The sequence below is a fragment of the Chinchilla lanigera genome, unplaced genomic scaffold, assembly GCF_000276665.1.
Source record: "Chinchilla lanigera isolate Chin_1 unplaced genomic scaffold, ChiLan1.0 scaffold00014, whole genome shotgun sequence".
NCBI lineage: Eukaryota > Metazoa > Chordata > Mammalia > Rodentia > Chinchillidae > Chinchilla > Chinchilla lanigera.
This window is the reverse complement of record NW_004955415.1, coordinates 14,246,283-14,270,900: the sequence shown is the minus strand read 5'-3', so window position 1 is coordinate 14,270,900 and position 24,618 is coordinate 14,246,283. Positions and strand designations below refer to the sequence as shown.

General features: G+C 39.2%; 1 protein-coding gene across 2 annotated transcripts in view; it reads left to right on the top strand.

The window, feature by feature from the left end:
* The window catches only part of LOC102026314 (chromosome unknown open reading frame, human C20orf194), a 128,447-nt gene that overhangs the window by 6,008 nt on the left and 97,821 nt on the right, over nucleotides 1–24,618 (top strand). For both annotated transcript variants that reach the window (XM_013512268.1, XM_005380792.2), the window contains exons 2-7: nucleotides 10,388–10,467; nucleotides 12,483–12,602; nucleotides 15,862–15,986; nucleotides 17,231–17,327; nucleotides 18,462–18,568; nucleotides 24,396–24,473. In XM_013512268.1, coding sequence (XP_013367722.1) covers nucleotides 10,388–10,467; nucleotides 12,483–12,602; nucleotides 15,862–15,986; nucleotides 17,231–17,327; nucleotides 18,462–18,568; nucleotides 24,396–24,473 — 607 coding nt within the window. The remainder of the gene's footprint in view (nucleotides 1–10,387; nucleotides 10,468–12,482; nucleotides 12,603–15,861; nucleotides 15,987–17,230; nucleotides 17,328–18,461; nucleotides 18,569–24,395; nucleotides 24,474–24,618) is intronic.

The window sequence follows — 24,618 nt, the reverse complement described above, 5'->3', positions numbered from 1 at the left end:
TATATATATATATATATATATATATGAATTAATCGCCTGACATGGTGGTGCACACCTATAATCCCAGCACTTGGGAGGCTGAGGCAGGAGGATCGTCATGAGTTTGAGACCAGCCTGAGCTACAAAGTGAGCTCAAGGCCAGCTGCATAGTGAGACCCTGCCTCAAAAAGACAAAAAAAAAAAAGAAATATGTATCAACATGATTTGGAACTAGACATGAATTTTAACCAGTGGCTTATCAGGGATTACAGTTAATACCTGGTAACAGAAGCCTGGAAAAATAACTATTAACTTTATTCTCTTGCAAAAGATATATCTAGAGGAGAGTAAGCCAATCCTAGTATGAAGGCATCAAGGAACCAGGTCTCTTCTGTGTTTGTATTTTGCTATTTTTAGCAATTGGCTTTTGTCTTTACCATAGTTCCATGGTCCCAAAATGGCTGTAGGAACTCCAGCCATCATGTCTGTCAGGTAAGGAGAAAGGAAAGGAGTATTCTTCTTAGGTGAGTCAGGTTTTTTTTTGTTGTTGTTGTTGTTGTTGTTTTTGTTTGTTTTGAGGCAGGGTCTGGCTGTGTAGTTCATGCTGGCCCCAAACTCACTCCTGCCTCAGCCTCCCAAATGCTAAGATTACAGGTATTCACCACCACATCTGGCAGTCAGTTTCCTTTATAGAGCTTTTTTAGAAGCTTCTCCTTAATAACTTCTCATTGATGATCTCTAGAAGCAAAAGAATTCAGCCTTCTTTTAGTAAGAAAGAAGGAGGGAATGGATACGAATTAGGCAACTGTTTGTTTTTACCACAGGGACTTAGGTGGAATAAGAGTTACCTTGCCTTGATTACTAATGGCTCTGGTGAGCTTCATGAAAGTATTAGAAGAAAATGAAAGCCATCAAAAATAGTTAAATGATGCTGGCATATTTTCAGTAACATCATATGTGTGTGTGTTTGTGTCCCTCCCGCATGAGTCACTTTATGGTTGGTGGTTGACTATGAATTGGCCATGATAGCAGCAACATTGACTTTGCTTTTTCCGTTGAAAAGTTGTTGGCTGCAGCAAAAACATCAGTGTGAAATGGCAGTTATTGGCTTGACACATGTCCCACCTCTTTACTTTTCCTCCGAGTCTCTAGTTATGCAAGGGGAATAAATAATTGTGACTTGCCACATTAATGCAGGGCCGGCTTTCTTAAACCTGGAGTGATCCTACAATGAAGTCATTTTAATCAGTACCTGAAGTCCAGATTAAGGCTGGTGTAGGTCTTGTTACTCCCATTGAAAGTTGAAAGAATTGTTCAGTGAACATTTGTATATTCATAGTTCTATCTAGACTCTGTACTTAATATACTAAATATATTTGGTATATTTGTCTTAGATCATATATTTGTCTTCAGTCGATCTATCTATCTATTTCCATTCTTCTCTCTACCCATTTTTTAATGCTTTTTGAAGTAAGTAGTATACATCAGTATGCTTCAACCATAAACATTTCCTGGATTGATTTTGCATTAAGAAGAGTGCTTCCTCTGGGTGTAGTGGCAAACATCTGTAATTTGAGCAATCTTGGAGTGGCTGAGGCAATTTGAGGCCAGCCTAGGCAACATAGTGAGACTCTATCTCAAAATAACAAGAAAGAAGGAAAGAAAAGAAAAAAAGGAAAGAAAGAGAGAGAGAAAAGGATACTTTCTGTTGCATATGACACAAACCCAACTCAAAGCGTTTAAGTGAAGAAGGGCATGTATTGGCTTACTTGGCTGGAAGGACAGTGGGGAGTTAGAAGAGCTACGAGGAACTGGGACCTCAGAATTGGAACCAAGACTGTTATTGAGATGGTTGGCTCTCAGGGCTGCCTTTCATTTCTGCATCTCACTGCCTGGCTGCATTTTCTCCCGTGACCCTACCTTCCTCAATCAGAGGTGGTTTTTATAGCTCCAAACTATTCTTCCCATATCATGACCCTAGAGGCCATTCTCATCTATCTAAAACAGATGTTCCCGAGAAAGACTTCAGATGACCTGGTTTGCCCCTGGTTTAAATCATGATGGCTAGGAACAGGCACAGGGTATGTATCCAGGGGGATAGAGAATTGGAAAGCATGCTGAGTGGAATGTGTGGCTCAGAAAGCTTCCCATTCTCTGAGGCAGGCATAATCCTAGTGCTTGATTAGTAAAGGAAAACTACAAATGTAAAAGTCCTTTATAGAACAATAGTATATTAAACCTATAAATACGGCATAGCAACAATACTACTTTATGCACAAGTGGGGTTTGTCTCAGAAATGCAAGAACTGTTATTAGGAAATCCGTTAACAAAATTAAGACTAGCAGTGGCTCCCGCCCAAAAAATATCTGCTTGAGACTTAATACTCATTCTTCATTTAAACCAGCCTATATAATAAGATCTCTGCTCCCAGGTTCAACTCTTACCTACCCAGTTAGCTTTTAACAAGCAAAATAGAGTGATCTTATGAAAATGTAAGTAATTTCATATATCTTTTCAAAGCACTCCAAGTAAAATGCTTAATTGTCAGTTTAAGACCTTAGCACCCTGTTCCCCCTCATCCACACATAGCTTTTTTTTTTTTTTTTAAACTGGCTGTTAATGTCTTGCTATTTTCTTTTCTTTTTTTTTTTCTCTTTTTGTCTTTTTGAGACAGTCTCACTATGCAGTTTGGGCTGGTTTTGAGCTCACTTTGTAGTCCAGTCTGGTCTCGAACTTGTAACGATCCTCCTGCCTCAGCCTCCTGAGTGCTGGGTTTACAGATGTGCACCGCCATACCCAGCTTTCTTGCTATTTTCTTTCCCATTCTCTTTTATTCATACAGGTCTCAGGGACAGTCCCTTTTAGGTCTTTTGCTCTTGCTCTGTAATTGAGATGTCACTTCAACAAGTTATTTCCTGATTTTTCTATTTGAAACTAATCCATCTTCCTCCTGGGACTCACACTTTCCTATTTACCACCATAGGATAGGTTTATTTTACTTACTATTTTATCTCTCCTCCCTTTTCTCTTCCCCATTAAAATGTAAGTTCTGAGATTTTTGTCCTAAGAATTTTTGTTCTTTCTTCCATTGCTAAATCTCCAGTGCTTACCAATGCCAAGCACATAGTAGGTACTCAGTAAAATCTTGAATTAATGATTTTGGATAAAACTAAAAGAAAACTTAAGACAGTAGACAAATATATTAATGCTAAAATTATAGTTTAGCAGATGTAAACTTTGAAAAATGTAATGGACTCGAAATTACATTCAAAATGGGAACAAAAAATGATAAAATACCTAATTGTCAACCTAATAAGAATGTGTATGACCTATTTTACAAATAAAAATATAAAACTTGATATGAGAGTATTAAGCAAGAGCAGAAGGAAAAGAGAGACATATATTCCAGATTCAGTATGATTGTTTTGTTTTGTTTTTCGAGACAGGGTCTCACTACAGAGTGGCCTTGAACTCACTGTGTATCCTAGGCTGGCCTCAAACTCGCAGTGATCCTGTGCTCAAGCCTCCTGAGTGCTAGGATTATAAGCATGCGCCACCATGCCTGGCCAGATTCAGTACGATTATAATACAAATTCTCAGCAGAAATTTTTACAGTATTTGACAAGCTGATTTTATACTTCAACCTAAAGAAAAAATATTCAATAAAAACAGTGCATCTTTTAAATAATGATAGGAGTTGCCTTATCATCTCTAAAGATAATCTTTTATACTAGAAAGTTCAATAGGTAGCATACCTTAAAGCTCTGATTTTTTTTAATGTAGTATTTCTGGGAGAATAGATAAATAGATTAAATAGAGATTCAAAAATTAGATTCAACTATATATAGTATATACTAAGTTGCCATTCTGTATCGGGAGATTAAAAGGATCAGTATGTAGTGTTGGAACAACAAAATACAGTTAGAGCCGGGTGTGGTGGTGCGCACCTGTAATCCTAGCACTTGGAGGCTGAGGCAGGAGGATAGCCTGAGTTCCAAGCCAGCCTGGGCTCATAATGAGACTCTGTATCAAAAAAAAAAAAAAAAAATCCTATGAAAATACAGCTAGAATCTTATTTCATAAAAGTAAAACATTCCAGGGTTGGGCATGGTAGTGCACACCTGTAATACTAACACTCAGGTGGTTGAGACAGGAGGATCACCTTGAGTTCAAGGCCAGCCTGGGCTACATAGTGAGTTCAAGACCAACCTGAACTGCATAGTGAAACCCTGTCTCAAAAAAATAAATAAATAAATAAAAAATTCCAGAAGAATAAAGAGCTAAAAAAAATTTAAACTCACACATAAGTGAATCACTGGTATTTACTTTGTTTATAGTACTTTTATAAAATGGAAGATGGAAAGAACAGATGATTTTTTGAATTCAAAAATACTATACCTATAGTGATTGCTGTTTTCTTTATAGGTTTATCAGGGTTTTTAGGGACATTTTTTACTTAAAAGGTAAATAATTCAGTGATATTTTTCATGGTTCAGTGACAATAGGCTATGTTATATATTAAATTTAGGAAGCAAGAAAATGTATAAAGGAAAAAAGTAGAATGTAATTTTACTCATTTGACAAGAAGATAAGAAATACTAATTAGGATAATGTATTACCCTGGAAAGAGGCAGGTCTTTCTACATTTATGTGCCTGTGTTTTATTTGGCGGAGATACTGTACTTGTAGAAAAGAAACTGTTTCCAGTATTGTCTTGGCTTTCTGCAGCAGTAGAGGGGGAGCTGTTCGTTTCCTGGTCACATGACCTATTCATGCTTTTGTCACTGGCTGCCTGTGGTTTGAAAACCAAAGAGCTCTTGGTAACGTTGGCAGTCAGTAAGCACACTGTCTAGATGGATTGGGAAATGGCCCAAGGACCAACTTGATGAAATCTTTCCAGTGCAGAAAAATGAGGGCAAGATCAATCTATTAAACATTAAAAAGAGGACAGGGGCAGGTGATCATTGCCCAGGGAAAGAAATTTTCTTAATTTTCTTGGTTATCTTACTGTTTCTATAATGCTGCTTCTACAACCTTAAATTTCCCTACATGACTCTTTCTTCCTAGCCCCCAATTTTTATTATAAACATATTCAAGCCTGTAGAAAAGGTGAAAGAATAGTAGAGTGAATACCCATTAAACCTATCATGTAGATTCAGTCATTTTTAATATGTTGCTGTATGTGTTTTATCTTTTTTCTTTCCCTCATTCATTCTTCTTTCATGTTTACTTTTTTGAAGTAAATTATAGACCTTATGATACTTCACTTCTAAGTACTTAAGCATCTGCTAAGAAAAGGTACGCTTTACTATATAGGCATGACATTATCTTACCTAAGAAAATTGTAGCAGATCCCCAATAGTATCAAATGCCCAGTCCATATTCATTTTTCCCAGCTGTCCCACAGATATTTCCCTGTTCACATTTTTAACAAATCAAGTGCAAGTCTCCCTTTCTGCTGATTTTGTTTCAGTATGATTTTGTTTCTGTATGAGCACTAACTTTTGCCAGGCGTGGTGGCACATGCCTGTAATTCCAGCACTTGGGAGGCTGAGGGAGGAGGATTGTTGTGAGTTTAAGGCCAGCCACAAGTACATAGCCAGGCCCTAAGACCACAACGCACACATACTCTATATACACACAGACTTTCTAAAATTCTAAAGTTTTAAAAATTGTTTTCAAGTTCACAAAAATTTACCATCTTAGCAATTTTTAAGTGTACAGTTTAGTGCCACTGAGTACATTCACATTATTAGGCTAAATCACCACCATTCATTCACATAACTCTTCATCTTGTAAAACAGAAATTCTATACTTATTAAGCGGTAACTCCCTACTCCCTCTCCCCCATGACCCTTAACAGCCACTATTCTGCTTTCTCTCCATGATGTCGACTATTCTAGGTACAGTACACACAGAATGTGCCCTTGTGTGGCTGGCATACTTCACTTAGTATAGTATCTCAAGGTTTATCCACATTGTAGCATGTGTCAGAATTGCCTTTTTAGGGATGAGTAATATTCTGTCTGTGTATATTCTACTTTTTTGTTGTTGTTGTTCTATATTTTGTTAACTACCAATGTGGGTTTCTTCCCTTTTTTGCTATAGTGAATAGTAGTGCTATGAACATGGGTGCACAAATAACACTTTGAGAGCCCTTGCTTTCACATCTTTCAGGTTTGTACTCAGAAGTGGAATTGCTACATCATGTGATGATTCTTTTGTTAATTTTGAGCCAACATTACTGTTTTCCATAGTAGCTGTACATTCCCACCAACATTCCCACCACCAATTTCTCCCAGTCATTGATACTGCTATTTTCTGGTTGTTGTTATTTTTTAAAAAATAATAGCACATCTGAGTGGTGTAAGGTGATATTTCATTGTGGATTTGATTTGTTTTACCCTGTTGATTAATAGTAGTGAACATCTTTTCATGTACTTATCAGCCATGTATTTGCTTTTTTTGGAAAAATAATCTGTTCAAGTCTTTTGCTTGGTCTTGTTTGTTTGCAGTTCTGGGGATCGAACCTAGGGCCTTGAACATGCTAGGCAAGTGCTCTCCCACTGAGCTATACTCCTAGTCTACCTTAGCCAATTTTTTAATAGATTTTTGTTGTTGTTTAGTTACAGAAATTCATTATATATTCAAGATAATAATCTCTTATCAGGTATTTGCTTGCTAATACTTTTTCCCATTCTACTTGTTACCTTTTCACTCTATTATGTCCTTTAGTGAATAGAGGCTTTAAATTTTGTTAGTCTAATTTGTTTGTTTTTGTTTTGTTCCCTGTGCTTTTGCAGTACTATCCAAAGAAATCATTTTCAAATCCAATGTCAATACAATTTTTCTTTGTTCCTGATAGAAATCTTTTTTTTTTTTTTTTTTTGTGAGACAGGGCCTCACCATATAGAGCAGGCTGGGCTTTGAACGCCTAACAAATTTGAGGGAATCCTCCTGCCTGAGCATACTGAGTGCTGGTATTATAGGCCTGGGCCACCATACCCAGTTTATGGCTACTTTTATATAAGAAACCCAAAGTGTAAATAATTTAAAAAATAAAATTACAGATGGATTAGAGGGAGCAGGGAGGTAGGCCTTTTGCAGATGGGAAGGGAATTTAGGGACAGAGAGGGGAGGGAAGAGAGGGAAGGGAAAATAAAAATGACTAAGATGCGATATATACATGTACCAGTTCCCCATGATTTATTTATTCATTATGTATCACAAACATGTACTAATAAATGAAAACAAAGTCTTTTGTAGAATAAAAGTTTAAAATTTTGGTGAACTTGGTGGGCCTAGTGGCACATGCCTCTAATCTCAGCTGTTCTTGGGAGGGTGAGGCATGTGGATTGTAAGGTCAAGGACAGAATGGACAACTTAATGAGATCTTGTCTCTAAATAAAATGAAGCAAGCTAAAGATGTAGCTCAGTTCTCTCTAGGTTCAATCACCAGTACCACCATATTTTTTAATATAGATCTATTTTTAAAAATAGATCGTACTTTTTGTGTCAGCTCTAAGAACTTTTCACTAAATGTTCCAAATACCTTCTCCTATATTCTTCTAAAAGTCTTATAGTTTTACATTTTTAGGTTTAAATTTATGATCTATTTTGAGTTAATTTTTATATAAGGCTGGGGTTCATGTTTTTGACCAGCACCATAATTGAAAACATTATCCTTCCTCCACTGAATTGCTTTTACATTTGTGTTAAAAATTATTTGGGTCTGTTTGTGTAGGTCTATTTCTGGCTACATTTCTGTATAAGTACTTCATGCTGATTGCTTGTGGCCCTGGAGCACCCCTGGCTGTTCTGTTCTGTTCCACTGATCTATGTGTCTTTCAGCCAGTACTGTTCATTCTTCATAACTTTCTCTTGGGTGCAGTGATTCATTTTTTAAAAAAGTATATTAGTTCCTTTGCCTTCCATATAAATTTTAGAATAATCTTCTCTACATCTACAAAAATTCTCAAAGTTTGATATAAATTGTGTTAAACATGTATATCAACTAGAACATTAATATCTGTACTGTGCTGGGTCTTCTGTTCCATAAATATGATATATCTCTCCATCTTTAATTTCTTTCATTGATGTTTTATAACTTTTAGCATGTACATTCCATGCATGTTTTATTAGATTTATACCTTACTATGTACTTTATGATTGGAGAGGTTTTTTATTTTTATTTTCTTGAGACAAGGTCTTACTGTGTAGTTCAGGCTAGCCTTGAACTCATGGCAATCCTCTTGCCTTAGCCTCTTGAGTGCTAGAATTATAGGGTGCACTGCCACACCTGGCTAGAGAGATTATAATTGGCATTATATTTTTAATTTTGGTTTCCTGTACATTTTTTTTTAATTTAATGGTTCTGGGGATTGAACCCAAGGCCTCACACATACTAGGCAAGTGATCTACCACTAAGTTACATCCCCAGTCCTACAATTTTATTTTAATTCCTTGAGATTCCCCATATAGACTGTCATTTACAAGCAGGCTGTATCCATAAATAGAAAGTTTTATTTTTTCCTTTGCCATCTGTATGTCTTTCATTTCCTTCTCTTATTGCATTCTGTTCGCTCGAACTTCTGGTGTTATGTTAAATAATAAGGATGATGAGAGCAGACGTCCTTCTTTGTTTCTCATCTTAGAAGAGAAGCAGTGTCTTTCACTATTATCTATAATTCCAACTTATGCTTGGAAGATGTTTTTAGATTTTTTAAAAATAAAACAGAAGAAAGCACTCTATTTCTAGTTTTCTGAGTGTTTTGACTTTGAATAAGTATTGAATTTTGTTTAATGAATTTTCTGCATGAGTTTTATGGTTGTGTGATGATGGATTACATTCATTGATGAATGAATAATGATTCAGGCTTGGGTGTTCCTGGGATAACCACCACTAGATCATGGTGTATAATTTTTTCTGTATGTTTAAATCTATTTGATAATATATTGTTAAGGGATTTATACTTACATTCATACTGAATATTGGTTTTTAAGTAGGTTTCTTTTAATGCTTTGGTCTAGTTTTGGTATCTTTTGGAACATTTTGAAAATCCTGATGGACAGCATTGATAATGACCTCCAGTTGTGAAGCAAATGAGTTCAGGCATGGCAACTTCTAAAAGAACCCAGTGGGAAAAAGGAATCCAGGGTCTTTGGGAAGAGAAATAGTGTTATTTGGCTAGAAATATTCTTGTTTGGATGAGTGTGAGGCTGTATAATGGAGCAGATTCAGAAAGAGGTCTAAGGAAAAATAGATGGGGATGAAGTGTCACAGTCTTAGAGGGGATAGTTGGTATAGTTGGTTTGTGGAGGGTTTGAATAATGATGTGGTAAAGCTGGGACTATATTGACTATAAAGGAAAGATTAAATGTAAGGAGCATTAGGGAATGCATAGCAGGGCTGGGTCTTTGACCTGAAAGTGAAGGAAAGACCAGGTAGGAGTATCAAAGGATCAGTCTTCAGCAGGAAATTGGGTGACCCTCTTTCGAGTTGATGGGAAGGAGAAGGGATTGGTATGGAGGGAAAGGGACCCTTAGAAACTGTGTAGTCTGGGAGTATCCCTCCTCATACTTGGTGTGGGAGCAAGGAGGTATCCCTAAGACTAAAGGAGTAATAGTTTTGCACAGAAATGGGAGCAAGTATCCTCTGCTGGTACTCTGTCAGGGTAGCTGTGGGGATGAATTAGAACTTTGTTTAGGTTCTTGGACTAGTTTTTTTTATTTTTGATTCATTGTTTTTGTTAGACTTGTGAGAAGCATAGTAAAGGCAAGTTGGTGTTGAATCTCTTCTTCAAAAATCATTAAAAATTTGAACGAGGTGACAAGGTAATCCTGTAATCCCAGCACTTTGGGAGACTAAGACAGAAGGATCACAAGTTCAAGTCCAGCCTGGGCAGTTTAGCAAGACTGTGTCTCAAAATTTAGAAGGGCTAGGGGTATAAGAGCTCAGCATGAAAGCTCAAAGTTTAGTCCCCGAGTAACACCCACACACCCACACACACACACACACACACACACATATACAAAAAGAAGTCATTGGAAGTTCTTGGAGTTGTGGAGTGGTTGACCCTGAGAGGACCTTTGGCTCCATCCTCTGTTGAGCCCAAGAGCCACTGGCTATCCAGATGTTACTTACTAGGTCAGACTGGCTGACTGGGACAGGATTGCCTCAAACTGGAGGCTAGCCCAAGCTACTCTCATTTTTGAGACCAGTCTTCAAAAACATAAGGCAGTTTCGGCTAATTCTGCAGTCTTTTCCAGAAAATAGAAGAGAAGGGAACTTTTCCCAATTCATCTTAAAGTTCTGATGCTAGCACCAGACAAGGACTAGCAAAATCTTCTTCCTTGTGCCTTGTTGTAGGATCTCAGTCTGGGAACTGTTTTCTGTTCTTTTTGTAGCTGCAGCCGACTCCGCCAGGTTCAGAGCATCCTGACCCAGAGCAGCAAGTCTCGGCCTGATGGGATCCTCTGCATCCTAGGTGAGTAGTTTTCACAAGGTGGGACCCAGGGCTGGGGCAACTTGGATGCTTGTCAGTAGCATCATTGTATAAAAAACTGTGAGTTAGTGTCCCTCCCTTAGTTCTCATCTTCCTGATAGCTGTTGCTATTTTAATGAGGTTGGATAACCTCTCTGAAAGGTGAGATAAGGCACGCTGATCATTCCTGGAGTTCCTTCTGCCCCAACCCTTTCCTCTTACTCTCTCATAGACAGCCATTTCCTGCCCTTGACACTTGCTTCTTGCCCAGAACTGTATCTCTGGGACTTCACAGACCCCCAGAACCAGTAGTGTATATACCTGAGGCTTTGAGAAGCAGTATTGATTCACTTCCTTTGTATACATTTGTGGCACAGCTTCACTAGCGTGTAAGCTTTGGAGGGGCCATTTGCAGACACAGCATCCGGAATAGTGCTGGGCCTTACTCCCGATAATTTGTGAAACAATGTATTTGTTGTTCCATCCACTTGTCCTCTTCTTTATGACTAAGTTCTTTTCAAACCACTTTAATTTGCCTTTACTTGATTGCATATGCTTTGATAAAAATATCTTTGAAAGGTGAATAAGTTTCAGGTCCCTATTGTTAGGCTAACTGCAAGTATTCTAAGGTAATTAACAAGCCATAGAAAGACTTGGACCATTTTCTGGTTCTTTCTATCCTTAAGAATTGCTTTTCAGAAATTAATGGCCTCAATAATCTGTGCTCTTTGATTTTCTCAGCCATATAGATCTTAGGATCCATATAGATCTTAGGATCCAAGAAGGACAACTCTTGGCTGATTGTTTCTTTTACAGAGTTCCTTAGCACAAAATTGGTGTGAGCTGCTGCCTTCAGCCATTAGGTTTCATTTTTGTTGTTGCTTTGGTTGTTTTGTAACAGTCTCTCCATGCAATTCAGGCTGGCTGGCCTTGAATTCACTGTGTAGCCCAGGCTGACCTCTAACTTGTGGTGATTCTCTTACCTTGGTGTGGTGAATTGACAACTTATGGTCAACTTTTAACAGCCAGCTGAACTGAATAAACGTGGTGCTTGGTGTGGGAGGCCCATCTAAGGATTGTTGCCAGCAGCATAAGAGGCAGAACTGGAGAAGAAGTGAGGCTGTTGGGAGCTGGTAGAAGCTGTTGGTAGCCTGTTGGAAGCTGTTGAGAAGCTGTAAGGAGCTGTTGGTTCTCTTGGAGGAGCTTGTCATGCTGGCCTTCCTGATGAACTTGGCTGTTCTGATCTTTCAAAGAACTCAGGACCTTGTTGTCCCTGAGAATGGCTTCAGTTCACTTAGGGGCAGCTCTGGTCCTCACTTCGAGCTTCGCTTCTTGGCTCTGGAGGGGGAGATGATGCATTGCTCAGTCTCCTGTAAAAGCTTGTCGTGTTAGCTTTCCTTTTGGAAACTCAGTGGTCCTGATCTTCGGAGGAGCTCAGGACCTCACTGTTGTTGAGGATGGCTGTGGTACTTTTCAGGAGAGCTCTGGGTCTTGCCTTAGCGTCACTTCCTGGCTCCAGTTCACACCCCTCAGCCTGCTAGCACAGATCCTTCATTCTGCTGGCACAGACTCTCTAGATTCCACCACTGACGTTTGGGCCTTCCCAGCACATGAAACAGGCCTGTGTGAGACATTGTCATGGGCTCTAGGCCTCCAGCTGGACTCATGGAAGGCATTGTTAGGGGTTCTAAGTCTTCAGTTGAACTCATGCAGGACATTATCGAAGGATCCAGGCCCTCAGCTGGATTCTTTGATCTTTAGTGTATGGACAGATTTCCTGCACTCTCTTATATATGATCCTTTGGGTGACTGTTATAAATAATCTTATAAAATATGTGTCCTGTATTACATTGTTTCTCCTTGCAAAAACCCCCAACCATGACATTTGACCTCTGAGTGTTGGCGTTACAAGTGTGCACTGCCACATGCAGCTCTGACATCAGGGTTTTGAGGCAAATTATTGGGGCTCATTTGTAAGTCACAGAACAGTACAGCTGATCAGAACCTTTGTCTTGCAGGAATTGATAGCAGATACAATGAAGGCTGCAGAGAGCTGGCAAATTATCTTCTCTTTGGATTATACAATCAGAATACCAGTGATTTTGAGAAAACAGGATTTTCTGAAGAAGTTCTAGATGGTAAGTCTATTGTATATTGGTAAACTGTGTGATAGAGGAGTGGATGGTTTATTTCTTTGGATTTTTAGTTCATGATCTTCTTGTAGAATAACATCATACTTAAAATAGTTCAGAGTACCAGTGAGTTGAACCTAGGGCCTTCACACTGAGCTAACCCACAAGCCCATTTATTTATTTACTTAGAGGCAAGATCTCAGTAAGTCTCTGAGTTGTCCCTGTTGGGCTCTAACTTCTGACACTTCTGGCTAAGCCTCCCAGAATGTGTGTGCCCCCATGCCTGGGTAATATTTTCCTTGCAGTAGTGAAAAATAGCATTTTTTTGTTGATGTGTTAATATGCTTCTGTTGGTCACCCACAGGATGCAAGACTAGCAATAAGTAGTGTTCACAGTATATTTACTGGGTAAACTAGCTTTGGAGAAAAAAGTATGCATCAGTGTTTGGCTTTATCTCTTCTTGGCAAGGCAGTGGTTTTCCTCATAATTGCCCCTTGCCTCTATATACTGAAGGTTCAGGTTATATGCCGGTGTCCAGTGAAAGCACTTTTAGTTGTGATATAAGGATGAGTCTGCAGGCTGCGCCCACAAGAAAGACTGCATGTGGATCTTGAGTTGTGGAACAAAGGCTCTTTGTCTTGGCTGTCTTTGGGAATTGTTTTCTATGTGACTTTAATTCACGGCGATGCCTCTGACTACAATGCAGGCTTTCTGCTTACATTCTGCTTTCCTCAACTCTGAGACACTCTGCCTGTGTTGGTGCTGCTGTGGGCTGTTGCCCAGGAGCTAGCTCTGATGTCACAGACTTAGCATGATGACTTGTCTGCCAGATGGGTTAGGATACACAGGAACAGGCAAATAAAACTGGACAGGAGACAAACAGCTCTTATGAAGCAGCTGGGGGAGTGTGAAAGCAGACATCTGATGTGAAATGATCTTGCCTTAGTATAGTGCTTCTCAACTGACCCAGTGTTATTCCCTGGGAACAACAGTGTCTGAAGTCATTTTTGATTATCACAATGGGCTGGGGGTGCTACTGGCATCTACTGGGTAGGTGCCAGGAATACTGCTGAAGACAACAAAGAATTACCTGATCCATACTGTCAATGGTATGGAGTTTGAGAAACCATGAGCTAGTGTATGTGAAAATTATTCTGTTTTATAGTCCTGATAGTATTTGTCCTTATAATTGATCAAAGCTCTCTTTTTTTATTAGGAAGTATAGAAAATCGACTGAAATCACTCCTTCCATTAAATTTTTTTCAATTCAGATTTGTTTCATAATTTCATTAAAATGTTCTTTCCTTATGCTATACAGCATCTGCTGGTTTGGAAAGAATTGATCTTGGCAGCTTGTACTAGCTACACACTTCACTGCTAAGGACATTACACTACTGAAAATAAGGAAATAGTTTAAATTCTCAGAGACGTGCTTTTTTCCTTATCTTTGTCTTTATTCTGTTACATAGTATAATGGATATGAACATTTCTTCCAAATTAATGCATTCATCTTTAAATCCAAGTAGTTAGAAAGCTGAAATCATCAGAAATACACTTCTGCATTTCAGTCTCTAATTATATGAGGGAAGAAGGCCAGCACAAGGGGTTTATTTTTAAAAGAAACTTTAAAAATCTTTTGCATGTTTATCTCAGTCTCTTGTATTTTCTTCTGTTACCTGTGTGCTCTGCTAAACTTGTGTTTATAATGATGATATCAGAGTGTATTGAGACCCCTCGAAAGGTAGTTCTGTGAGTGATTTAGGACAGGGCTCTTGAGCCAGGAAGCCCAGTACTGAGCAGTGAGAGGCATCCCCTTTCCTACCCATCACTACTCTTTGTATTAGCACTTTCTTGAGAGTCCACATATTCCCTGGGCTCCTGGGCTGATGATGTATGGATTGATGTATGGATTGAAGCCACTTAAAAAGCCAGCATCAGCTGGGCGTGGTGGTGCACACCTGTAATCCCAGCAGTTGGGAGGCTGCAGCAGGAGGACTGTGGTGAGTTCGAGACCAGCCTGAGCTACAAAGTGAGCTTAAGGCCAGCCTGAACTGCACAGTGAGAACCTGCCTCGAAAAGACATTTAAAAAAAAAAAAAAGCCAGCATCATACCCAGCTTTGTTCAGGAGGCCACCAAGCTGTGAGCTGAGCTGCGGTTAGTACTCACTGGGCTTAGTCTGTTGCACATGCATTATGTGTCTCATAAAGTGTGATCTGACACACTGTACTGAGTTGGAATTGCCTTAAACCTGCTACATCAGGTGCTCAGCTCCTTCTCCAGCAACTTTTACCTTCACTTGTTAGAAAGAAGTGTGGTAGCTCTGGTCTCAGAGGACCCATGGAATGAAGCCTCTGCTTTTCTTTTCTTGATATGACTGCTTTCATTTTTTGTTTCTATTTTTCAGACTGTTTTAATATTCCTGCCCTATTCTGTGTGTCTTCATTTAATTTAGGCTTACTTACACCCTTTGGATTGTTTACTTGACCCACCAATGTTCCTTGAATCTGTAAGCTCCTGGTCTATTTAGAGAAGCTATTTCCACTTGCTTCTGCTTCCTTCCTTCCGGCCTTTCCTGTGTACAGAGTTCATTGCCATATACAACCCTTCCCAAAGATGACGTGTGGTGTCCAGGCCCATAGCTGCCTGGAGTCACATAAGCCAGTGGCCCAGAGCTTTAGATGCTGCTGTCTGTGGAAGAACAGTCATTGGCCATAGTTCATGCTCTGTTTTCCTACCCTAGTGGCTTTTGATCACGGGGTTTCTATTTGTATTTACAGTACCTGGGCAATGGACTACACAGCTATGTTTGATACCACAGATTTACCCTGCTGGACTTTGCAAAGCACTTTGTTTCAGTAGATGAAACTTATTCTTTTGACCTGTTTTGTGTTTGTGTTACCATAACTAGAGGGTCATGGTGGTGGAAACATTACAGAAAGACTAAGAAATGCTCGCTCTCGACACTTGAATGTTCTACAGTCACCTGAAAGCACATTACCTAATTAAGTAATTTTTAATTTAGAGTTTTGTTAATTTGGTTCTGAAAAAGTTTCAATTTTGGGGAGAGGGGCTTGTGTGTGTGCATGTGCATATGTATTTTCAGTGCTAGGGATAGATTGAATCCAGTCCCTTGCACATGCTAGGCAACTGCTCTACCACTGAGCTACCTCCCTACCCCTTAATAGTTGCACTAATTTTCTGGGCAGGAAATGTCTAAAGGAAAAGCCTTGACAATCTTACCTTTTGATTTTGTTTTCTTACAGATGTAGTTATGTTGATTAAATCAGATAGTGTCCACCTGTACTGTAATCCTGTCAACTATCGCTATCTCTTACCCTATGTGGCGCATTGGAGAAATCTGCATTTCTACTGCATGACTGAAAATGAGGTGAGGAGAAAAGGTAGAATAGGCACTTCTTTAAGGAAAGCTGGTTTATAAAAGACGCCATTAAAGAAATTAAAGTGCAGAGTGTAGTTACGTATATAAAAATGGTTCTTTTTTTTTTGTCTTTTTGAGACAGGGTCTTATTATGCAGTTCAGGCTGGTCTTGAGCTCACTTTGCAGCCCAGGCTAGTCTTGAACTCACAACGATCCTCCTGCCTCAGCCTCCCAGGTACTGGGATTACAGGTGTGTGCCACCATGCCTGGCCCTAAAAATGGTTTTTTAAGAAGAAAGTTTCACATTTTAGTATGAAGGCTACCTTTCAAATAAATTGACTGCAGGAGACTGGGTCTGGGGAGTTCAGGTTGCAGTTTAGTAGGCTTCTGAACCTGTGTTTCTGCCCTGCTTTCTTTACCAGCCTGAGCTCAGTCTCTCCAGGATTGGTGTCAGGGACTACCCTTGGAGAATCTTTTAAGCTTTATGACATTGCTGTCTTTGGATTTCAGTATCTGTTTCTGTTTCCCTTTGGGTCTGTTTTAAGGGTTTTACTGGAACTCAAATTGGGATATAAGATTTAGGATTTCATGGAAGTTGTGATCCAGTATTATTCAATAGTCTTTCTTTCCATGTTGAGAATTTGGGAGATTTGGGGAAACAAGTTTTATCTCGTGTTTCCTGATCCCTTTTTTTGGTACCAGAAATTGAACTCAGGACTCTGTGCTTGCCAGGCAGGCACTTGTGCCACTGAACTATATCCCCGGCCCCTGATCCATTTTAAGTTGATTTTTTTTGTATGATCTGAGATAAGAGAATGACAGGTATTTCTAACCAGTAAATATAATAGCCAGATGTGGTGGTGTATGCCTGTAATCCCAGCACTTAGGAGGCTGAGGCAGGAGGATTGCCACAAGTTTGAGGCCAGCCTGAGCTACCTAGTGAGTTCAGGGGCAGCCTGAACTATACAGTGAGACCCTGTCTCAAGAAAAAGAGAGAAAGAAAGAAAGAAAGAAAGAAAGAAAGAAAGAAAGAAAGAAAGAAAGAAAAAGAAAGAGAGAAAAGGAAGGAAGGAAGAAAAAAGGGAAAGGGGAAGGGGAAGGAAAAGAGAAAGATAGAGTAAATTTAATAGATTGGCTCTGAAAACAGTACCTATAAATGCCATTTAGGACAAACCTGGTAAAGTGCAGAGAAAATATGGAATGTTATGTGATGTATAATCAGAGTCTGTTTTACTTTCAATTTCTTTCTTTAGTATGAAGATGAAGAAGCTGCAGAAGAGTTTAAAATTTCCAGCTTTGTGGATATGGTTAGAGACTGTAGTAAAATTGGCATTCCTTACAGCTCCCAGGGTAAGTATGTGACAGCAGGCATTTAAGAGCCTTGCACGGGTGATGTGTGATTCCAGTGTCCCTGCTTTTTTTCTTGGAGGCATTCAGCTAGGAAACCCCCATGATTCATTCTTACTGAGCCAGAGGATCAAGCAGGGTAACATTTGGGGACTTTCCTATATAAGCTATTTATAACTGTGGAGTTTGCACAGCAAATAGCAAGCCACCTATGATCAGACAGAAAAATTGATAGGAGATTTAGCACAGTTGCCCCCTGGATTGTATCATTGATATAGAGAGTATAGATGTGGGACCTCTGGATAATAAAACTAGTTATTATTATTTTTGTCTTTTTTTGAGACACTTTTTTTTGGTACCAGGAATTGAACTCAGGGCCTCATGCTTGCCAGGCAGGCTCTGTCCAGCTGAGCTACATCCCAGCCTGAGACACTTTTTTGAGACACTTTTTTTTAAGGTACTTTTTTTTGTTGAGACACTTTGTTTCACTATGCAGCTCAGGCTGGCCTCGAACTCAAAGTGATCCTCCTGCCTCAGCCTCCCAAAGTGCTGGGATTATGGGCATGTGCCATCTTGGCTTGGTAATAAAACTAGTAATTTGGATAGCCACTTAAAAATATGCCAGTGGTTCAGAAATGATGTGTGGAATGCAGGAAAAAAATCACCCAAGTTTAGCAGGACTTACTGGGGGAAAAGCCTTGCAGATTGAAGCTGTCATTACAAAAAATGAAAACTTTTGATTTGGTAGTTCTCCCTTGAGGAAGTTGGTTGGCTATGTTTCTTAAGGGAAAGGAGCCAACTTTGAATCTGTTAATAATTATACTCAGTAAATGATGCAAGTCAGTTGTAACAGACTGCTATTTACTTATTTTTTACTTAATTACTTACTTAGGAAACCAAAATGTGAAAACACACTATAGAGAAATCTAAGTTATGCAACTAACTTGTTTATGGCTTGAATTTTTCTTGGCTTTCTTATTTTATTTCTAATTTCAGTATCTGTTTTATCTTTTTGAAATTTATCTTGCTGGATGAGACCTTGGTGAGAAATGATGCCCATCTAACCACATTAGATCAAGTTTAGACTGTTATATCCAGGATGACATTTGATAGTGTTGTTGTATTTGATTCTTCTAGGTCATTTGCAGATATTTGATATGTTTGTTGTAGAGAAATGGCCAATTGTACAGGCCTTCGCACTTGAGGGCATTGGAGGAGATGGATTTTTTACCATGAAATACGAGGTATGTGTAAAAAGCAGTATGTTTGGTTTTTGTTACTGTTTTTGTAAAGGGCCAACAAAGTGAATTTCCATTATTATAACACTCTGAAAAGTTGGCAGTAACCTCCCAAGGGCAAGAAACAAGTTAAAAAAACTTGAAATGGAAAACAGTTGCTGGTGTATTAGAACAACTTAGCTCTGGTGTATTCTCTTCTTGATGCTCCTCCTCCCTGTGTCCCCTGGTCTGAGTTAACCGTGAGGCAGTCCTCTTAAAATTTTATCATCCTGTTTCTGTGCATTTGTCACACATGCTCCACTTACCCACCCAACCCTGCTGTCTGGACTGCAAGCTTCTTGAATAGAAAAATAGTCTTGTTGTTGCTGTTGTTTGTACCTCAGAAATTCATATAAGTTGAAGACTATTGAAAAACTATGGGGGCTGGGGATTTAACTCAGCGGCAAAAGCGCCTGCCTGGTAAGCGCAAGGTCGTGAGTTCGGTTCCCGGTACCAGAGAAAAAAACCAAAAAAAAAAAAAAAACTATGAAAGGGACAGTGCAGGATTTTGTATTAATACAGTGTACTGGAGGAAATAAAAAGGTTTGTTTTTGCAGCAAGAACAGTATCTTTAGAAAAGAAAAAAAAAAGAATAGTGTCTTTTATTTCAGTATTCAGCACATCTAGGAGATGACCAGTAAATATTTGTTAAGTGAATTAATGAGTGAGTATGAGAGAGGAGTCATCCAAAGTAGATTATGGAGGTTGGCCTGGTAGGTTAGCAGTACTACCACAGGCATCCATGTGCCTCATAGGAGCCTTGGGAACTCAGCCTGCCCCAGCAGAAAAAAACAGGCAAAGATAGCATTGCCATGCTAGAAATGAGGACATCCTCTTTAGAGAGTAAGTAGGACCTTTGGAAGCAAGGCACAGGGCTAATTCCTGTCCCTCCTTCTCTAGGAAATGAGGAGGGGGGAAGTACTTGTCCAGAAGGACCATGGCGCACCATTGTAGAGCAGGATGGGCTGGAGGGAAGCTACCTCTTGGACTTCACTTTTCTTGTTCCCAAACCACAGTGTTCCGACTACAAGTAGCAGAATATCAACTAGGCTGTGGGAGGTGCCACTGATAGGAGTAATGCTTTCTAATTCAGAAGAGCAGGAGCTTAAAGGGAGACAGGCTACAGGGGCAGAGAGCAAGGTTAACATTTTTACAATAATGGTTATATTTATTTTTAATTAATTGTATGAACTAAGCATCTATAGAGTGCCTATATGACAGATACTATTGTAAACCCTTTATATGAAGTGACTGATTTCTTACAATAACTCTTTGAATAGGTACTATTTTACTCTTTTTTATAGGGAGGTAGATGAGTTTCCCAGAGTCACAGAGCTAGTGAGTAACAGGGCCAAAGTCAGGTCCAGATGGTCTGGCTTCAGGGCCTGTGCTTCTGACCCCTGGGCTGTAGCCAGCGGCATTGGGCAGTGGTGAGCTAAGAGGCTGACCAGCTGATACAGCACAAGCAAGACAGGCTTTCTGACTCCTGCACTGTGAAGTCATATTCACAAGGAACAAAATCTCCTCTCCATTAAACCTTTGACGGACAATGTAGAGCTTTGCTATAGGATAGTGCTCTTAGGGGTAGGATGGGTTATAAGGAGGAAACAACACAGCTCTTCTGTCAAGGCCCCTTGGCCCAGCTTCTGCTCCCCCTTGTAGCTGCTGATTTTTGTGTTGTTTTTTGTTTTTTTGTGGGGTTTTTTGGTACAGGGAATCGAACTCAGGACCCTGTGCTTGCCAGGCACGCACTTGTGCCACTGAGGTATCTCCCCGGCCCATGATGTTTGTTCTTCCAGATATTCCCCTTTTGTCTCTTTTTTACTCCCTCCCCATCTTAGTTCTGTTCTTTACTCTGCCCTTCCTTGGACTTTAAGGTGTGGAGCAGTTTGTTCGCAGATCAGCTCTGCCAGTGTTCTTTCCCTCCAGTCTGATAGCCTGATGATCACCTGTGCCAGAAAGCTTCTTTCCTCCCCTGAGGGCTAAGAAAAGGAGAACTACAGATACTTACAACTTAATATTTTTTTTATATGGTACTGGGGATTGAACCCAGGTCCCTGTGCATGCTAGACAAGTACTCTACCACTGGGTTCAATCCCCAGTACCATAGAAGAAGGGAGGTGGAAGATTATAAATTTCCAAATCTATATGAGAATTAAAGTTTGCTTTAAAAGCTAGAAATCAAATTCAGTGCCCCCCCCACCAAATCTAATCAGTTAACATATCTTAAAAGCTATTCCAGAATATGGGGGCTGGGGATTTAGCTCAGCGGCACAGCACCTGCCTGGCAAGCACAAGGTCGTGAGTTCGATTCCTGGTACTGGAAAAAAGCCAAAAAAAAAGTACACAGAATATGGAGGAAGGGCTCAAGTAGATTAAATCAATGTGGGAAAAGATAATAAAAGGGAGGACAGAGAGTAGAAATTGATGATACTGAAATTGAAGGAATTAAATGACAATTATTATGTAATAACCTATACCTCCCTTTACCACCTTTCCCTTTCCCCTCAGAGTGACAGTTAATCAGGCATTTGTCACCTTCACCCTGAATAAACAAATAATAGACAATAAACACTAGATTTTTCTTCCTGAAACAACAGAAAATGAAACAAAAAAAATTATGTGAGATAATGATTTTTCACGAAATTAGGCATCAGACATTGAGGATTAGTGGCTCCCTGAGAGAGAGAAACAAGTGAGCCCCATGATTCCTCCTGCTTACAATTTAGAGAGCGTTTCCACGCCATGCATAGGGAGGGTATACCCAGCTAGAGCCTGGTCCGCTCCCTGAGTTGGGAGTTCCAGAACACCAAGGCAGCATAGTACCAAAGAGGAAAGAACTGTGCAGAGTGAGAACTCAGAACTGCAGTCCCCCACCCCTATGTGGAGTATTTAGCAGAGCATTGATCACTGCCCTCGCGTGTGAGGTAACTACTCAAAGCCAAAGGAAAACTCATTTGAAAAATTTGAGGACAGTGCCTCATGTGTGTTTAGTCCTGTTTAGTCCATTCAGAGGACATTGGGTGCAGTACTCACTATGTGGGGAGTAATCAGCCCTAGATTGAGCCCTGCTTCAGACCATCCCAGCAATTGATAAAAATGCAAATCCCAGAAGGGTCAAAGTGTTTCCAAATAATTGTATCCCAGAACAAAGCCTGAGAATATTTATAGGAGCATGAAAATATCTTGGACCCAAAACAGTAATATGCACAGTGTCTGATATCCACAGATTATCAGGTTGAAAAGAAGCAGGAATTAGGTGTGGCATTACATTCCTCCAATCCCTGAATTCTGGGAGGCTGAGACAAGAGGCTCAGAAGTTTGTGCTCACTTCAGCAGCACATATACTAAGAAAATCACATATTTGAACCCCGGCTGTGCAATTTAAATCCCCAAGAGGCTGGGGATTTAGCTCAGCGGCACAGTGTCTGCCTGGCAAGCACAACATCGTGAGTTCGATTCCTGGTACCGGAAAAAAAAAAAAAAAAAACACTAAAGAGTTAATGAAGACCTATCTCAAAAAAAAAGATTTTTTTAAAGGGCTGGGAATATAGTTAAGTGCAGAAGTCCTGGGTTCAATTCTTAGCACTGTAAAAATCAAACAAAACTTCTATAGGTGAAAACTACAGTGTCTGAAATGAAAAATAAACTATCTGAAGCAAGATACAGTGGTGCATACCTATGAATGCAGTTATTTGGGTACATTGGGACATGAGGCATGAGGATTGTGAGTTCAAGATCAGCCTGAGCAATATAGTATGACCCTGTCTTAAACAAAGAAAAACAACAATAAAAAACACTAGCTGAGATTAACAGCAGATTGGCTACTGTGGAAGAAAAGGTTAGTGAATTTGAAGCCATAGCAGTAGAAATTATCAAAGACAAAGCACAAAGAGGTTCAAGAATCCAAAAAGAAAAAAAAGGAAAGAATATCAGTGAGCTATGAATCAGTCATGAATACAGAGTAACGTTATTAAAATCAAGAAAAAAGTTTGTTTCCCATTAATCCTTTCTTAGAATTGGATGGTGTGCCTCAGCAAACAAGGTAGTTAACCAAAAAAGAGGAAACAAGAAATCCAGGGAACCAAACTCATCATCCATGAGCTCTAGCATGTTAGCAAAGAGAAATGTCAAAGTGAAAGTTGTAGCTGTGTAGCAAACTTGCAGCCCAGAGTGAAGCCAGTAGAAGAAAGGAAATTGATAGATTATTTGGTACACATAAATCAGGTCTCAGTTGGGGATAATTTGCCCTATCCTGCCTCCAAAGGTTTGACAATGGTTACAGATGTTTTTTGATTGTCTTTCAGGACAAGGGTGGGGCTATACATGTGAGGTGAATAGAAAACTAAGATATTGCCAAGAATCCTGCAATGCACAGGGCCAGCTCCACACAGCTAAGAAATATCGGACCCCAACAACAGTAGTCTCACTGTTGAGGAACTCTCAAAGAAGGAGATTGGGTGGGACTGTGAAAAAATGAAGCTGTTAATGCATCTAGGAAAAACAAAAAGAAATCAAATTGGAATGTAGTCTGTACTTAATAATATTTACATTTCTTTAGTATTATAAACTATAGTGATGTAACAAAAATAGTGATATTTGATGATACATGGAGAGAAAAAGTAGGAATGGCAATGAATGTAAAAGAGCAGTGTGTTTGACATAAGTTAATATTTAACTGCTAAAAATAGCTGTAGAAGCATATTATATATCAAAATATGGAGCTAAATACCAAAAATACCTAGGAACCTAGTAACGGCCATGAATGTAAATGTCATATGCTAAGCATGAGCTGAGATTAATAAAATCACCAAGAATGGAAATCAGAATAGGGGAATTAGTAGAGGGAGGGAGGGAGGAGGAATTAAAAAAAGAAACAAGCTGTATTATGTACGTACCCACTCCCCCAAGATTATTATAAACTGCATACACTAGAAACATATACAAATTTTTATTTTATTTTATTTTTGGTTTTTGGTTTTTTGGTTTTTTCCAGTATCAGAAATCGAACTCACAACCTCGCACTTGCCAGGCAGGCACTGTGCTGCTGACCTAAATCCCCAGCCCCCAAAATTTTTAAAAGTTAAAAAAATAACAAAAAAAGATCAAGAACTTTAAGTAGTTGCTTCTGACGAGTGAGACTAACGTGGGTGTGAGAAGCTGGAATACAGTAGTGGGAAACCTATGGCACACGTGCCACAGCAGACCAGATCATTGAAAGCTCTGTTATTGTGCTTTTCTTTTAATGTATGAGTTGTTTTTTCTGAAAACCTCAGTATTCAGGTTTTATTGCAGTATTAGCACTTTGCAATAAGTCAGTGGGTTTTAGAGTTTGGGCAGTATCTAAAAAGTTCACCATCACTGGAATAGGGAATTAAAATTTTTTATTACAAGTATTCTGTACTACTTGAGTTTTAAAATCATGCAATACATTATTTTGATTAAAATTTTATTTCCAACAAAGGCAAAAAATACATGGTATATACATGTGTTTATGCATATATATAGTGTGTTTCAGTATATATGTGCCATCACAGAAGATAATCAAAGGATATACCAAAGGTTCTGAAAAACAGTTTCCTTGAATGGGAAAGCATTTATTAATATTTGTAGGTTCTAGTATAATTAATAATTGATTGATAATGTCATTATTAATAGTAGTTTGTTATATTATCAATATTACAATCACACTGACTTTATACCAGGATTATAATTTCTGAACATTAGAAAATAATTCAGATTGTCCTAACAATATTGACTTAATTTATTTCTGTGTTTTTGCCCTTTGTTGCAGTTGCAGGATGTGAGTTTGAATCTGTGGAATGTCTACAGCAAGATGGATCTTGTGTCTCTCGAGAACTTGCTTTCAGAAGTAAGGAGCCAAATAGTGTTTAATTTTAAAATATTATAGCCAGCTGGACGTGGTGGCACCTGCCTGTAATCCCAGCACTCGGGAGGCTGAGGCAGGAGGATGGTTGCAAGTATGAGACTGGCCTGGGCAAAGAAAGACTATATAT